The following is a 16,146-nucleotide window of genomic DNA, read 5'->3' as shown; positions in this document are numbered from 1 at the left end:
TCAATTGAATGTTGCTGCAGTGATTCTCTCTTCCAACTTTAGTCACACTGTCCATTTCTTATTGCCATTAATAAATATCTCGGTGTCAAGAGAAAAGCTCAAAAAACCTGCACAAGTGAAATGTCTATCTAATATAGGGCTTACCAGTTTTTTAAGGATTAAAAAGCATCTCTTTAGGCATGCAATATTTTTTTTGTTATTATAATATGGAAATTTTATGTGTTGTTAAACATTAAAACACAGCTGGGTGTGGTGGTGCACCCCTGTAATGCCAGCATTCAGGAGGCTGAAGCAGCAGGATCCCTGAGAGTTTGAGGCCAGCCTCAAGCTGGCTGTGATCCCAGCAGCCTGGGAGCTGAGACAGGAGGATCATAAGTTTAAACCCAGCCTAGGCAATTCAGTGACTTGGTGAGACTCTGTCTCACTACAAAAAATAAGAGCTGGGGATGTGGCTCAGAAAGAAGGCCCTGGGTTTAGTCCCTAAGAATATAGGGAGAAAAAAGATGATGAGCTGACCCCATTTTAAGGCAGTGGTGGGCCAGGGAGATAGCTGAGCTGCACAAGTTCCTGTCTGGCAAGCATAAATTCCTGAGTTGGATTCTCGGTACCAAAAAAAATTGTTTTAATTAAGGCAATGAGCCAGGTGTGGTGGCACACACCTGTAATCCCAGCACTCTGGAGGCTAAGGCAGGAGAATTATGAGTTTGAGACCAGGCTGGGTTACAAAGTTAGCACAGGCCAAAACTGCACAGGGAGACTGTCTCAAAATGACCAAAAAAAAAAAAAAAAAAAGGTAAGGATGTGCTCAATCACAGAGATTCAAGATTTGCATTTTGATCTCAGTAAATATACTGAAATCTTACTGCAATGTAGTATATAATTCTACAATATTCTTTTTAGAGGATTCTGTATAAACTAAGGTAGATCTTAGAGCTGTAACATCACTATTGGGCTGAAAAGATGGTGTTGAACTGCCAGGCGTGATGGTGCACTCTTGTAATCCCAGCACTTGGTGGCTGAGGTAAGAGGACAGCCACAAATTTGAGGTTCTGGCCTTGTGCTCACTTTGTAACCCATGAACTACACAGTGAGACCCCGTCTGAGAAAAAAACTCATGTTAAGATTGTTCTACTTACAAAAATCTTCTTAGGTTTGTTTTTTTTGTGTGTGTGTGTGTGGTGGAACTGGGGATTGAATTCTTAGTGTTTTAAGATATATGGTGTTTTTGGCAAAAGAATTCTATGTTAGAACTATTAAAAGAGCACCTTAATCATTAATACCATATAATTATTTTATCATGAAACTTTTAGAAAAAGTACTCTTGGGGCCAGGGAGATGGCTCAGTAGAATAAGCACTTGCCTGGCAAGTGCAAGGGTCTGAGTTCGTTCTCCAGTTCTACCCAAAAATAAATAAATAAATAAAAAGAAAAGAAAAAGTACTCCTGTGCCATTTTGAGCTAAATATCCTGGACATGATGTAATTTTTCCAGGATTCAAGGAATCATTTTGAGTATTATGTAGTGCTATGTTGTTCAGTGTTCTCCCCATCTTACGTTTTGGCTTTTTATAAAAATTTTCTAGGGCCAGGGATGTAGCTCAGCACTGCAGCACCTGCCCAGCAAGCATGAGGCCCAGAGTTCAATTCCTGGTACCAAAAAAGAAAATAGTAAAAAAAAACTTTCTAAAACCATCAGAGTGTTTAATAAGTCTAAAATAAAAGTACACAGTCTAGCCTGGAAGTAACCGTGGTGATTTTCCTTTCGTTTCGTTCTGGAGCAGGAAGGCAACCCAGCTCGCTCTCATTTCCTACAGGTGGACATCATCTGCGGCGATCACCTGCTGGAGCCGTACCAGACCCTGCGGGAGGTGCGGCGGGCGATAGGCGACGCGGCAATGCAGGTGGGCCTCGGGCTGATGGGCCCACCAGACAGACAAGGGAGGTAGTGACACGCAAGCTTCATCTTCTCAGTAGAGTTCTTGAAAATAACTTACAAATAGCTTGAAATTATCTGGACCACAAATAATAATTACAGCTAATATTTATTAAATGCTTACTAGATTTAGCTCCCTTTGGTGGTGGTGGTTGTTTTATTTCTTTTTAGTTTTTTGAGACAGGTTCTGTGTATGGCCAGGCTGACCTTGAACTTGAAATCCTCCTCCTGGGGCTGGGGAGATGGCTCAGTGGAATAAGCGCTTCCCTGGCAAGCACAAGGGCCTGAGTTCAATTCCAGGTTCCACACACAAAAAAATAAAGAAAAGAAAGAAATCTTCCTCCTTAGCCTTCCAAGGGATGGGGTTGTAGGTGTGTGTGTACCTGCATTCCAAGTTGGCAGCTACTGCTGCTTCTCATAATCATTTTTATTATTTATTTATTTTATTTTTGGCAGTGCTAGGAATCAAACTCATGCCCATGTATGAACTAGGAGATCCTGGGGGTTTTGGGTTTTTTTAATTTTTAATTTTTTTTTTCATTTTTAATCATTTGATATTCAAAATAAAAGTTTAACATCAAATTATTTTCACATTCATTTTTCAGAAAGGAAAAAAAATCACATGAGTTTATCAGTCATTTTGGATTTTTTTCTCTATCAGTAATTTTGAGGTATACTTTTCAAATATTTTATTTTGAAAAGGATACAAAATTGCAGCAGTATTCAGTAGAATTTTCAAAATGAGTCATTGTGTTCTACAAGAACTTCATTAAATTTTTCCTGTGGATAAGAATGCATTCATTATATCTGCCTCAAACTTTTCCAGGGAAAGAGTATTATGATTCATTGTGTGGAACATGAATATGCCCCCTATTTGTATATTACATCAAATTTATAATCATTTTTAAAAAGTAGACTCCTGGCCAAGCTTATGAGTACTCCCACAGCTACTTTGCACCAAAGGTGGCCTTCTAGTCAGCTCCGTGTCTATAATTAGGCCTCTTAACTTTCATAAAAGGACATTAGTCCTACTACCAATTCAACTATCTGTTAAACCATGTTTGTTCGTTTTTTTTTTAAAGATAGGGTCTCACAAAAAAAAAAAGAGAGAGAGAGAGAGACAGGGTCTCACCATGTAGCCCAGGCTAACCTCAAATTGGCGATGGTCCTGCCACGTGCCAACTGCTGGGATGAAAGGTATGTGCCTCCACATGCCACTAGAAGCTCCTGGCTTCAAGTGCCACTAGAAAGGAGCGTGGCAGAGTGGACCAGAGCAGGGAAAACAGGATGACCATGACACTTGTTGTCTTATTAGTAATAGTCTGTTTATTATAACATTTTCAAAATCAACCTAACATATGTTATAATTGAAATTTACCTACCTTGATTTCTTTTCCTTTTTTTAACTTGGAATCAAAGAATTCAGGACCTTTTGCTTGACAGGCAGGAGCTTTGCCTCCAAGCTATACCCCTGACCATGGTTTCTTTTTTTAAATTACTATTTCCTTCTAATTATTTTAAAATAATTAAAAAGGTTATGAAGGTGTGAAGATAATACTATTAAGCTAACCAAATCAACTCACTAAAATTTTTTAAATAATTTATCTTTAAAAATCAACAGCTGGGGCTGGGGAGATAGCTCAGTAGAATAAGCACTTGCCTGGCAAGTGCAAGAGCCTGAGTTCAATCCCCAGTTCCACCAAAAAAAAAAAAAAAATCAACAGCCAGGCACAATTGTGCACACCTGTCATCTCAGCTACCTGGGAGACTGGAGGAGGAAGATTGCAAGTCCAACACTAGCCTGGGTAACTTAGCAAGATCCTTTTCAGAATAAATAAAAACAGCTAGGGATGTAGCTCTGTGGAAGAGTGCTGTTGGGTTCAGTTTACAATATCATAAAGTATGTGTGTTTCAGTTTCCCACTAAATTTGACTTTTGTTTTATTTACTTTGAGATGGAATCTTAATATGTTGCCAGGCTAGTTTCATACTTCATTTTGGCCTCCTGACTGCCAGCACTACAAGGGTATGACACTAAGCTGGGCATGGTGGTGCATGCCTGTAATCTCAGCACTCCAAAGGCTGAGGCAGGAGAATTGTTGGGAGTTTGAGATAAGCCTGGGCTACAGAGTGAGCTCAAAGCCAGCCTGAACTATAGGGAGACCCTGTCTCAAAAAAGAGAAAAAACAAAAAATCCACCAAGTGTGTGCCCAAGTCCACCCACCTTTTTCTGGTTTTAGGAGCTTTTTTTTTTTTTTTTTTTGAGAGAGAGAGAGAGACAGAGAGAGAATGAGTGTGTGTGGTGTGTGTGGCCAGCTCCGCCCACCAGGGGGTGGTGCTGGTTGGCATGCGGTGCTGGGGGATTGAACCGCGGTCCCTGATGCTTTGCTAAGCTTGTTCTAAGTAGGTGCTCTAGACCACTGAGCCATCTCTCCAGCCCCTTTAGGAGCTTTTTGAGACTGACAGAAAAGTTATAAAAATAGTCCTGGGGCCATGGATATAGCTTGGTAGAGTAAGTGCTTGCCTGGCAAGTGCGGGGTCCTGAGTCCAGTCGCTGGTACTGCAAAAAAAAAAAATAGTGCTAAAAGGCCCTCTGTGGCTGTCAGCCAGCGTTCTCTAGGGTTAATGTCTTAGGTAGCCGTAGTCAAGGTACACCCTTGCTCCAGATGTGGATACTGTTAAAAAGAGAGCTGGTCATGCCTGTAATCCCTGGTCAGAGCACATCCTGTACTCCCAGTACTCTGGGAGGCTGAGGCAAAGGGACCACAAATTTAAACTCAGTCTGGGAACTTAACAAGACTGTCTCAAAATAAATAACACGGTAGCACATGCCTGTAATCCCACACTTGTGAGCTGAGGCAGGAGGATCACTTCAACTTTCAATCCATTCTGGACTACATAGTGAGTTCAGGCAAGCCTGAACTACATAAAGGACCCTGTCTCCCCCTCCCAAAAAAAATTATATACTATAAAAGTTGGGAATATAGCTCAGCAGCACAGCACCTGCCTAGCAGACACAAAGTCCTGAGTTCAATTTCTGGTACATGAGTTGATTATGGATTCAACCATCCATGGACTGTGAGCTAAATAAACCTTTCCTTCTTTTTTTTTTTTTTTTTTTTTTGAACCAGGGATTGAACTCAGGCCCTCGCGCTTGCCAGAGAAGTGCTTATTCCACTGAGCCATCCCCCCGGCCCCAAACCTTTCCTTCTAACAAAACTTTCCTAGCTAGTTAAAGAATATTTCATGAAATAAGCAGAATAGTCAGTCCTTGAGGCGTCGGTGCTGTGTGGTAGAGGTATTTCGTTGCTTGTCGGCCTGTGTGCGCGTGCACGGACATGGCCTCAAACGACTATACTCAACAAGCAATCCAAAGCTGTGGGGCCTTCCCCACCCAGCCTGGGCAGGGCTACTCCCAGCAGAGCACTCAGCCCTATGGACAGCAGAGTTACAGTGGCTATGGCCAGTCAGCAGACACTTCAAGCTATGGCCAGAGCAGCTATGGTGGTTCTTATGGACAGACTCAGAACACAGGTTATGGCACACAGTCAGCTCCCCAGGGTTATGGCTCCGCTGGTGGCTATGGCAGTAGCCAGGGTTCCCAGTCATCTTACGGTCAGCAGTCCTCTTATCCTGGCTGTGGTCAGCAGCCAGCTCCCGGCAGCACCTCGGGAAGTTATGGTGGTAGTTCTCAGAGCAGCAGCTATGGGCAGCCCCAGAGTGGGGGCTCTGGCCAACAGTCTGGCTATGGTGGACAGCAGCAGAGCTACGGACAGCAGCAAAGCTCCTACAATCCCCCTCAGGGCTACGGACAGCAGAGCCAGTACAACAGCAGCAGTGGCGGTGGAGCGGGTGGCGGAGGCAATTACGGCCAAGATCAGTCCTCCATGAGCGGTGGCGGTGGTGGCTATGGCAATCAGGACCAGAGTGGTGGTGGCGGTGGCGGCTACGGGGAGGCCAGCAGGACGGTGGGGGCCGAGGCAGGGGTGGTGGCGGTGGTTACGACTGCAGCAGTGGTGGCTATGAACCCAGAGGTCGTGGAGGTGGCCGTGGAGGCAGAGGCGGCATGGGCGGAAGTGACCGAGGTGGCTTCAATAAATTTGGTGGCCCTCGGGACCAAGGATCACATCATGATTCTGCAGAACAGGATAATTCTGACAACAACACCATCTTTGTGCAAGGCCTGGGTGAGAATGTTACCATTGAGTCTGTAGCTAATTACTTCAAGCAGATTGGCATTATTAAGACCAATAAGAAAACCGGACAACCCATGATTAATTTGTCCACAGACAGGGAAACTGGCAAGTTGAAGGGAGAAGCGACAGTTTCATTTGATGACCCTCCTTCTGCTAAAGCAGCTATTGACTGGTTTGATGGTAAAGAATTCTCTGGGAACGCTATTAAGGTCTTGTTTGCTACCCAGCGAGCAGATTTCAGTTGGGGTGGTGGCAATGGCCGAGGAGGCCGAGGAAGAGGAGGACCCATGGGCCGTGGAGGTTATGGAGGTGGTGGCAGTGGTGGTGGCGGCCGGGGAGGATTCCCCAGTGGAGGTGGTGGTGGTGGAGGACAGCAGCGAGCTGGGGACTGGAAGTGTCCTAATCCTACGTGTGAGAACATGAACTTCTCTTGGAGAAATGAATGCAACCAGTGTAAGGCCCCTAAACCAGATGGCCCAGGAGGAGGTCCAGGAGGCTCCCATATGGGGGTAACTACAGAGATGTTCGTCGTGGTGGCAGAGGAGGCTACGATCAGGGTGGCTACCGAGGCCGTGGAGGGGATCGTGGGGGCTTCCGAGGGGGCCGGGGTGGTGGGGACAGAGGAGGCTTTGGCCCTGGCAAGATGGCTTCCAGGGGTGAGCACAGACAGGATCGCAGGGAGAGGCCGTATTAGTCTGGTTCTGAGATTCTGGAGCAACTTTGCCCCCTGTACCCAGTGTTACCCTCATTATTTTGTAACCTTCCAACTCCTGATCATCCATGGATTTTTTTTGTGTGTGTGTCGGACTACGTAATTGTAACCATACCTCTGGTTCTCATTAAAAACCATCATTTTAGTTAAATTTTATTCCTCTTCACTTTTTCTGGAGGATCGATGTCCAGGTCAAGCAGATTCCTCTTTGAGATTATCCTTTGTAACAGTTGGAATATAATTTGTTCCTGCCCAGGAGGACTGGGATAGTGTTTGGTACTTTATCCAGGGGAGAAAAGGACAAGAACTGTCTTTTTTTTTTTTTCTTTTCAAAGTTTTATTGATAAACATATAGCAATGAGACAGTTTCAAATCAAATCGAGAGTACAGTTTCAACAAATAATACACTGCATATATTCTTAGTGGTTAATTGCTGTACAAGAACTGTCTTTGAGATTAGAGATTATTTAAGTGACATGTAAGTGGGATAAATTAAAAACATGTTTTAACTTGCCTACCTAAAAAAAAAAAAAAAGAGAAAGAAATAAGCAGAATATTTCCTGAAAATTTTATAAGGTCAAACTTCAGAAATCTTAGAAAATGATTATTATCTTTTTTAAAAAGTAAACTTGGTATTTTTTTTTTTTTTTTTGGCTGGCTCAGCCTGCCCTAAGGGCGGGTCTGGTGAGGCAGGTGGAGGTGGGGATGGAACTGCAGTATCCTGCACCTGACTGTATTTGCATGAGTAGGTGCCTAAACAGCTGAGCTAACTGGCAGGCCCCTAAAAAAGTAAACTTGATGCTCAGCATGGTGGTACAGGCCTGTAATCCCAGCACTCAGGCGGGTGCAGGCAGAATCACACATGTTCAAGGGGCTGCCTTGTGAGTTTGGGGCCAGCCTGGAACATCACAAGACCCTACCCTATGGCGAAAAAGGTGAGCTTGATCATTCTGGAGATAAATTGAAAAGTCAGTAGGATAGGTAGGAAATATGCTTTGAAGAGTTGCTTAGGACCACTATTGTAGACACATGGGGAGAAGTCATATGAACTCTCAAGACTTTAGCTAAATGAATGATTTATTGCCCTCAAAGGAAAGGCAGGATGTGGTGAGTGAGGGAGAAAATGGTAGGGCTAGGACTTGAGCTGTCAGGGAATTAATGATGTAGGACCTTGTGGGCCATGCGAAGAACTTTGGGTTTAACTGAGTTTGGTGGAGAACTATTGATTGCAGTTTTGAACCCTAAGTGGAAGTGCTGTTGTCTGGCTTAACATGGGAGTGGCCCCTTTCTGGTTGGATAATACCTAAGCTGTGAGTGAATAACTTACAGACCGATGGGGTTTATTTGGCTTACAGTTCTGGTGGCTGGAAGGTTCTGACAGCATGGCGCTCGTGCCCCGAGAAGTGGGAAAGAACCAGAAGCATGCGGAAGGGCACCTGTGCAAGGGAATGAGTAGAGATAGCTAAACTCGCTTTGTAGCAATCCATTCCTGAGGGGATTAATACATTCCCAAGAGATAGCGAGACCTTGGTGCGGGTGGAGCCCCTGTGCCTGATAGTTTCCTCTGGGCTCCACCTCTTCAAAGGGGACCAAGCTTTCAGCACATGAAGGTTTGGTTTGGGCTTGAGTACTTTAAACAACTTAACTGTAATGACATAGATTGCCTTCTTTTCTTTTCTTTTATCTTTTTTCATGTTAAAGCAGAACTTAAAAGAACTGGCTTCGAGGCAGTATAGTTTATAAGTATTTGTCCATTTGGATATACACTTGCTGCTACACACCACTTCACATCTTTGAGCAAGAGATCTGAGTAGGAAGAGTAAAGACCTGACACAACTGGGGACAGTAGAAGTCTGCTGTGAGCATTTATTTCTCTCAGGCAAGGGTGTCACAAACCTGTTCAGTTAAGAAAGCCATCCTTGTGTTAATGATTGAAACTGTCCAACCAATTTTATTTGAAACTGTCTCATTACTATTTGTTTATCAATAAATTTATGAAAAAAAAAAAGAAAGCCATCCTTATAACTCAGAGGACCTGTTGTTTTTTTTTCTTTTCCTTTTTTTTTTTTTTTCTTCGTCTTTTTGAGACAGTCTTGCTATGCAGTTCAGCTGCTCCTGAATCACTTTGTAGATCAGGTTGGTCTCAAACTTGGAACAATCCTGCCTCAGCCTCCTGAGTGCTGGGATTATGGGTGTGCGCCACTATGCCCCGTGCCCAGCTTGTGTTTTCATTTTTAAGCTGTACTGGATACTGAGCCCAGGGCCTCGAATACCTTAGCTGCTAACTAAAGAGCCCCACGCCATGTATGCCATGAGTCCATGGAAAGTGGATTCCAGCTACTCGGTGTGCTCTCTGGCTGGGAGAGCGTAGTGCTTTATTTGAACTCAGGTACTTTTCTCTTTGGCTTCATTCTTTTTCTGATTATTTTCCTTACTGTGTTTCAGAAAGCTATCTCAGCTCTTCCAAGGCTTGATTCATTCAGTGCCACACTGATTCTCTTGGCAAGGATCTTACCTTGGTGTAGTGGCACACACCTGTAATCCCAGCACTCAGGAGGCTGAGGTAGGAGAATTGCAAGTTCTAGGCCAGCCTGGGCTACAAAGTGAGCTCACGGTGAGCTCGCACTGCATGTCTCTAAAAACAAACAAAAAACAAAAAAAGGAATCCAGCCCCTTAACTTGGTTACTTAAGACAGTACTAACAGCATGCCCAGTAACGGTGCTCTTCCATTTTTGCAGTGGTAACTTTTGTGCAGTATTACTTTTTTTGTATTTTAGGGAAGGGTCTAGAGTGTCTACGGGGTCTCATTATTAGATCATACTCACAGTGATCCTCCTGTTTACAGCCTCCCAAGAGCTGGGATCACAGGTGTGCGCCACCACGCCCAGTTTCAGTTGCCATCTCAGAGCACCCCAGTGGCCCAGGGATTGAGACATTACTTTTTGAACAGTACCCATCTCCTTGATGTCTACAATATCATCCTTTTTGTAGATTTGCATATATGTGGCCAAAGGAGCAACTCTATGCTTTCTAAAAGGCCGAGGGAAAGTATACTGGCTTCCTGTCCTCTTTTGTGTTTATCGTTTTGGTAAATTGCTGGAAGATGGCATTTCTGACAAGAACAAAAGCTAGCCCCTGATCTTTTAGAGGCAAAGCATAGCATATATTTAAAAGTAAGATTATGAATTAAGACCAAATAGAAAATATACAGACAAGAATATTTATATGGCCATATTGTATACAGAGAGAGATCATAGTATCAGTATCTAGATCTAAATTTGAATTGTAATTTCATAGAATGTTTCATATATGCATTGAAATGATTTTAGAGGGGCTGGAGAGATGGCTCAGTGGTCTAAAGCACCTACTTGGAACAAGCTTGGCAAAGCACAGGGACCGCGGTTCAATCCCCCAGCACCACATGCCAGCCAGCCCCGCCCCCTGGTGGGCTGAGCTGGCCACACACACTAAATGTTAAAAAAAAAGAAATGATTTTAGAGTCTTAACAGATTGGATGCTACACATTAGTTTGTTTATTTATTTATTTATGGCGGAACCAGGGATTGAACTCAGGCCCTTGCGCTTGCCAGGGAAGTGCTTATTCCACTGAGCCATCTCCCTGGCCCTACACATTAGCTTTATATCTGCATATCAATACATTGTTTTTCAAAATGATGCTTTTCATATCTGAAATGTAATATAGCTCTCTAAAAGTTAAGATAACACTTGCCTGGAAAGCACAAGTCCTTAATTCAGTCCCCAGTGCCGCAAAAAAAAAAGTTGATGTAAAATATATGCATGTAAAACTGTTAGTAGAATTTTTTTATTGTGACAGACTCGGGTGCTTTGGTCAGGCTAACTAGTCAGGATCAGTTAGCCTTTGGTCAGGGCAATCCCTTGACCAATGTGGCTGAGGCTTTGCTGTGCTTGTCTTTGTGTTTTTTTTTTCAGTTTGGATTCTTTCAGGTAACCCTGAGCTCTTTAGTTTACCACCAGCCTTCGTCATCTTCATTGACATACATGTCTAACTTACATAGTCATTAATGTGACTTTCCTGGCATTTAAATTCTTGCAAGTTTCTGCTGGAATTGCCATGAGCAGAAGCCAGACTCCTCTGAGCTGAGTAGTGTATGAGAAATAAAGAAGCAGATCCAAGGAAGAGCTTAGCAAAGGAGGATGGAGGCAGGTGCAGCATCACAAAAGTGGGCGCTGCTGCCTTCTGAGTGTGGCATGGAGCAGTCCTTGGAGCATTTCCCATGAGTCCCTCTTTTCAGCTGTTTTTCCAACCTCTAGGAAAGTAGAAATAAAACTTTGCAAAGGTGGGATCATATACAGTACTCAATACAATCTTATGGACAGAACAAGAATTCAGATTTGAAATCAACAAAGGAAACATAGCTGGGCATGGTGGTCCACATGCCAGTAATATCAGAACTCTGGGAGGCTAATGCAGAAGGGTTACAAATATGAGACTGGTCTGGGCAATTTATTATTTTTATTTATTTTTTTCTGTATTTTAGGGGCCTACAGGGTGTTCAGGGTCTCACTACTAGACTGGACTCATAGTAATTCTCCTGTTTATCGTCTCCCAAGTGCTGGGACTACAGGTGCATGTCACCACACCCAGTATCAATCGCCATCTCAGTGTGCCTCCAGGGGGTGGGGCCAGCACTGCAGGCCTGGAGATAGAACCCCTGACCCCTGCACTTGCTTGCAGGCTCTTTATCTGCTGAGCTATTTGGCCAGCCCTGAACTACATATTGAGACCCTGTCTCAAAAAAAGCCTAAACTGAACAGACAAATAGAGTAGTTCAGTCTGAAGGCCCTGGGTTCCCTGGTACTGTGGAGGAGTGGGGACAGAACCCCAGAAAAGCAGATGAAAGACTTAGAAACAGGGGCCGGGGAGATGGCTCGGTAGAATAAGTGCTTCCCTGACAAGCACAAAGGCCAGAGTTCAATCCCCAGTTCTCCCCCCCCCCAAAAAAAAAATACTTGGAAACATGGCACCAGTCCTGCTTTAATAGGGTTAAGGTGCCAAACAGCACTTAAATACGATATCCAAGGAGGAAGTAACATAGGATTTATTTGGGGCTTCAGTTAACTGGATAAGAGCTTCAAACTTTTATCATTATAATAGCCGCATTTATGGGGAAATGAACATTTTATTTCTTAAACAGGTCCATGATACTTTCATTGTTGAGTTTTTTTTTCTACATAAGCCCCCGTACTTAGTCTATTTAGTAATCTATGAAGAAGACAAGCTTTATTTTTAAATCCTTTTCAAGAGAATTATTTAGTCCCAAGCAGCCCTGGCTAACTGTGTATACATGATAGTCACAGAATTGGCTCTTGAGAGCCAATTGGATACTTTGAGTGAGGGGTTGGGAATACAGCATGGTTGTAAAGCACTTGCTTAGGGTACTCAAGGCCCTGAGTTTGATCCCCAGCTCTACCAAAAAAAAAAAGACACATCAAACGCTAGCTGGGTGTGGAGGTGGCATGTGCCTGGAGTCCTGGCTGCTCAGCAGGCTGAGGCAGGAGGTCCGGTGAGCCCAGGAGTCTGCACCCAGCCTGGCCAGTGTGGTGACCCTGTTGCATACACCAGAAACATTGACAGAGGCATGTTTGGTGATGAGGTAGGTTACTAAGCAGGTATACTTGTCTAGACTCTTTATTTCCTTTAAATCAAAAAATCTCGTATTAATATCTGGTAATAAAAAATAAGACAGCTTTGATTTTCAAAGAACTGAAAAATAGTCTTTCTTTTCAGGATGGTCTGCTTGTTCTTCATTATGGTCTTGTGGTTTCTCCTCTGAAAATAACTTGAAGAGGCAAGTTGTGTTTCGAGGAGGGCAGAAGGCGCGGCCTCTGCAGGACTGCATCTCACCAAAGACTTCGGCGCAGCACCCACCGCTTCATGCTGTGCAGACGTAGCTGATCTATTTTTAGTACCAGGATACAATGTGGGACAAAGGAATGCATCGGTTTAATTATTAGAGACTATAAAAAGCACCAGAGCTCAGGGGAAGTTTTTCAAAACACTGCATTTTAAAATTCTTGTGATTCCATATACTTTGACATATATTTTTGCTTCATGTCTTTGAAGTAAATTGGTTACCGTTTTCTCCTGTCGGGCGCATCACTGTTAGCTCGGTGGCTGGGTCGGGGTCCTTGTGGGAAAGGAAGCATGCTGCGGCCGCAAGGCTCAGAGCAGCTGCGCCCGGCCATCGGGCAGGCGCACACAAAGGGCTGGGCCGTTTGCGCGCCTGCGTGTTGCTGCCCTCGTGTGAACTTGTGCGTCTCTGGCAACGTGGCAGCGCAGGTTTACTCAGCTCTAAGACAGACAGATTTCCATGTGCTGTGTGAAGAGACTATTTCCTGTAGGGTCTGTCACCCACGCCAAAAGCCTTCAGTGTAATAAAACAACATATTTTACAGTAAGAGGTGCTTATTTGTGATTTTATTTTTAATTTATGTGCATACATACTATGGTTGTTACATTATAATTAATGACAGTGCTTTTGAAAGTAGTAAACAAGGTGTCAGAAGCTTACAGAATACTTGTTTCCGCAGTAAAACAGCTTAACGTTCATTTTCTCATTTTTCACTAGGATAAAGAATAAGGGTGTTTGAGAGCTTTCATGAAGAGTTCAGTTTTAAACATTTTGCCTAAAAGTAGCATTTCAGTGCTTTCTAAAAAAAAAAAAAATTATAACCTTTATTTCACAGCGGAATTACCAAATCTGTATAGAAACTTACAAAACTAGAGGATTGGCAATTGTCTTGTCAAGAATTTGTGCACTGTGCGTACATCTAACATCTAATAAAAATTTATTTTAGCCTATTTTGACATGTACATTGGGTTCTTAAAAACACTAAAGCCCTGGGGCCAGGGAGATGGCTCAGTAGAGTGAGCGCTTGCCTGGCAAGCACAAGGGCCTGAGTTCAATCCCGGGTTCCGGGAAAAAAAAAAAAAAAGCCACTAAAGCCGTTTAAGAGACAAGGTACGTAAACCAGAGTCACTCTGTTACTCTTGGTGGTGGTTGTGCTGGGAACCAAGCACATCCTCAGCATGTGCTCTGCCACTCAGCTGTATTCCTGGCCCCACTTGAGTCGAAGCGAAACGCCATAGAGTAGGTATTTGTGCTGTGCGCAGCGGCACACACCTGGAATCCCAGCTGTAGGGATTGGGTGGCCTTTCGGTGGTCCCCGGGAGAAAATGCCAAGAGGATTTAGATGATAAAGATGAGATCATAGCTGAGGTCAGGTGGTGGACCATGCCTGACTGGCAGAGGACCCCTGAAAAACAGTAGGGGCCTTTATACCTTTTTTTAAAAAATGTATTTGGTGTAGGGTCTCACTATACCTCTTGGACTCAGTGATCCTCCTGTTTTCAGCCTCCCAAGCCCTGGAATTACAGGCATGTACCATAATCCGGTTTTGATGGCCGGCTCAGTACACCTGGGGGCAGGGCTAGCACAGCATGTGGTGCCTGGATTGAATCCTGGTCCCCGTGCCAGGCAGGTTCTTAGTCTGCTAAGCTATGTGGCCGGTCCTATAAATAAAAATCTTTTAAAAAAACAGAAAAGGGGGCTGGAGAGATGGCTCAGTGGTCTAAAGCACCTACTTGAAACAAGCTTGGCAAAGCACAGGGACCGCGGTTCAATCCTCCAGCACCACATGCCAGCCAGCCCCGCCCCCTGGTGGGCTGAGCTGGCCACACACACACACACAATAAATAAATGTAATAAATAAAAATAAATAAATATTTAAAAAAAAAATAAAAAATAAAAAATAAAATAAAAAAATAAAAAAACAGAAAAGGGAGCAGGCCAGATAGCTCAGCAGATTAAAGCACCTGCTCAGGCAGAGCACAGGGACCGGGAGTTGATCCCTGGCATGCCGTGCTGGCCCCAGACTCAGGGTATGCTGAGATGGGGGTGTAGTGGTGCACGCCTGTAATCCCAGCACTTGGAAGGCTGAAAACAGCAGGATCACTGCGTCCGATCTGTGTAGTGAGACCTTGCACTAAATACATTAAAAAAAACCAGCTCTCCACTGAATGACATATGCAAGTACGCAGCACACAAACATCTTTACAAAATCAGAGTGTACTCAAATATGTTCTTAACCAAAGTGAATTATTATTACAATTTTCAGAAATTTATAATCAGACTAGTCAGATTTTGTTGTTTGTCAATTAGCAAAGATCTCTTATCAGAAAAATTTGGAAGGAATAGTATCTATAATATGCATATTCTGTATTTTTGTACGTTGTCTTAAGCATACTTTCAGCTCAGCACTGTATACTGTATCATCTGTTGAGACCTTGGATTCCGCTCTGTCATGTTCCTCCAGTAGCCCCAGGTCACATCCAGCCTCGTGGTGGGCAGCTTCCTCGCTAGCTCTGGCTTCGTGGCACAGCCCACAGCCCAACACATGTCACTCAGTATTCTCCGGAAAAGACACAAGCATATCCTCCATCCCAGATCAGCTTTTTTTTTTTTTTTTTTTTTTTTTTTGCTTTGCATAATTGAATTATTGTTCCATCACTGTACTTCCATCTTTTGTAAAATTTAAAAAATTTAATAGTACACATTGACAAGTAAAGTGAGAGAGATTGGTCCACCCTCTTGTTTTTGTAATTATTGTACGGTGAGAAAACTATTTTGGAAGAAGAAGCCATCATATGGCCTCCCTTATATGGCTCATCTTTAAAAACAAGCAAATTAATTTATCTGAAGGATGACAATAGCACCAGAGAGATTAGCCTAAAATCTGGATGGAGCCAGTTAATATTACCAAAGCCTGAAAATCATGCAAGGTTGACGTGAGCAGTTTGGAGCACACTATATCTTTGTGAGTTGAGTTGACGCAAATATGAAGAAGTTAGTGTAGCTTGTACCCTTTCGAGGCTACCACCAGGCATGCCACTACTTAAGTGGAATGTCAAAATCAAGGGACTGTTGAGGCTGGACTGCCTTTAGGTTATACTCAAAACTTCTGTTTGTAAAGTATCAAAGCTTTCTCTATACCAAATAAACTTAGACTGTAAAACAGGCTAGTCAACTTTATTAGGAATCAAAAGAACGTTAATCTTTTAAAATATCACCATTGTAAATCTTAGGAATTAAGATTTTTTATCTTTAAAATGGAAAGTCTTTTAAATTAGTCACCTTGGGGGCTGGTGAGATGGCTCAGTGGTCTAAAGCACCTACTTAGAACAAACTAAGCCAAGCAAAGCACAGGGACCGTGGTTCAATCCCCCAGCACCACATGCCAGCCAGCCCCGCCCCCTGGTGGGCTG

General features: G+C 43.5%; 1 protein-coding gene and 1 pseudogene across 1 annotated transcript in view; both read left to right on the top strand.

Annotated features, from left to right (window-relative positions):
* The window catches only part of Pcgf6 (polycomb group ring finger 6), a 35,243-nt gene extending 21,639 nt beyond the window's left edge, over window positions 1-13,604 (top strand). The window contains exons 10-11 of the mRNA XM_023715493.1: window positions 1,813-1,899; window positions 12,610-13,604. Of these exons, the coding sequence (XP_023571261.1) occupies window positions 1,813-1,899; window positions 12,610-12,666 (144 nt within the window). The 3' untranslated portion in view covers window positions 12,667-13,604. The remainder of the gene's footprint in view (window positions 1-1,812; window positions 1,900-12,609) is intronic.
* Window positions 5,269-6,911, top strand: LOC101569445 (annotated as a pseudogene).
* Window positions 13,605-16,146: the final 2,542 nt, after the last annotated feature.

The sequence above is a fragment of the Octodon degus genome, unplaced genomic scaffold (genome assembly GCF_000260255.1).
Source record: "Octodon degus isolate 3935 unplaced genomic scaffold, OctDeg1.0 scaffold00042, whole genome shotgun sequence".
Lineage (NCBI taxonomy): Eukaryota > Metazoa > Chordata > Mammalia > Rodentia > Octodontidae > Octodon > Octodon degus.
This window is presented reverse-complemented; position numbering and strand designations above follow the sequence as displayed.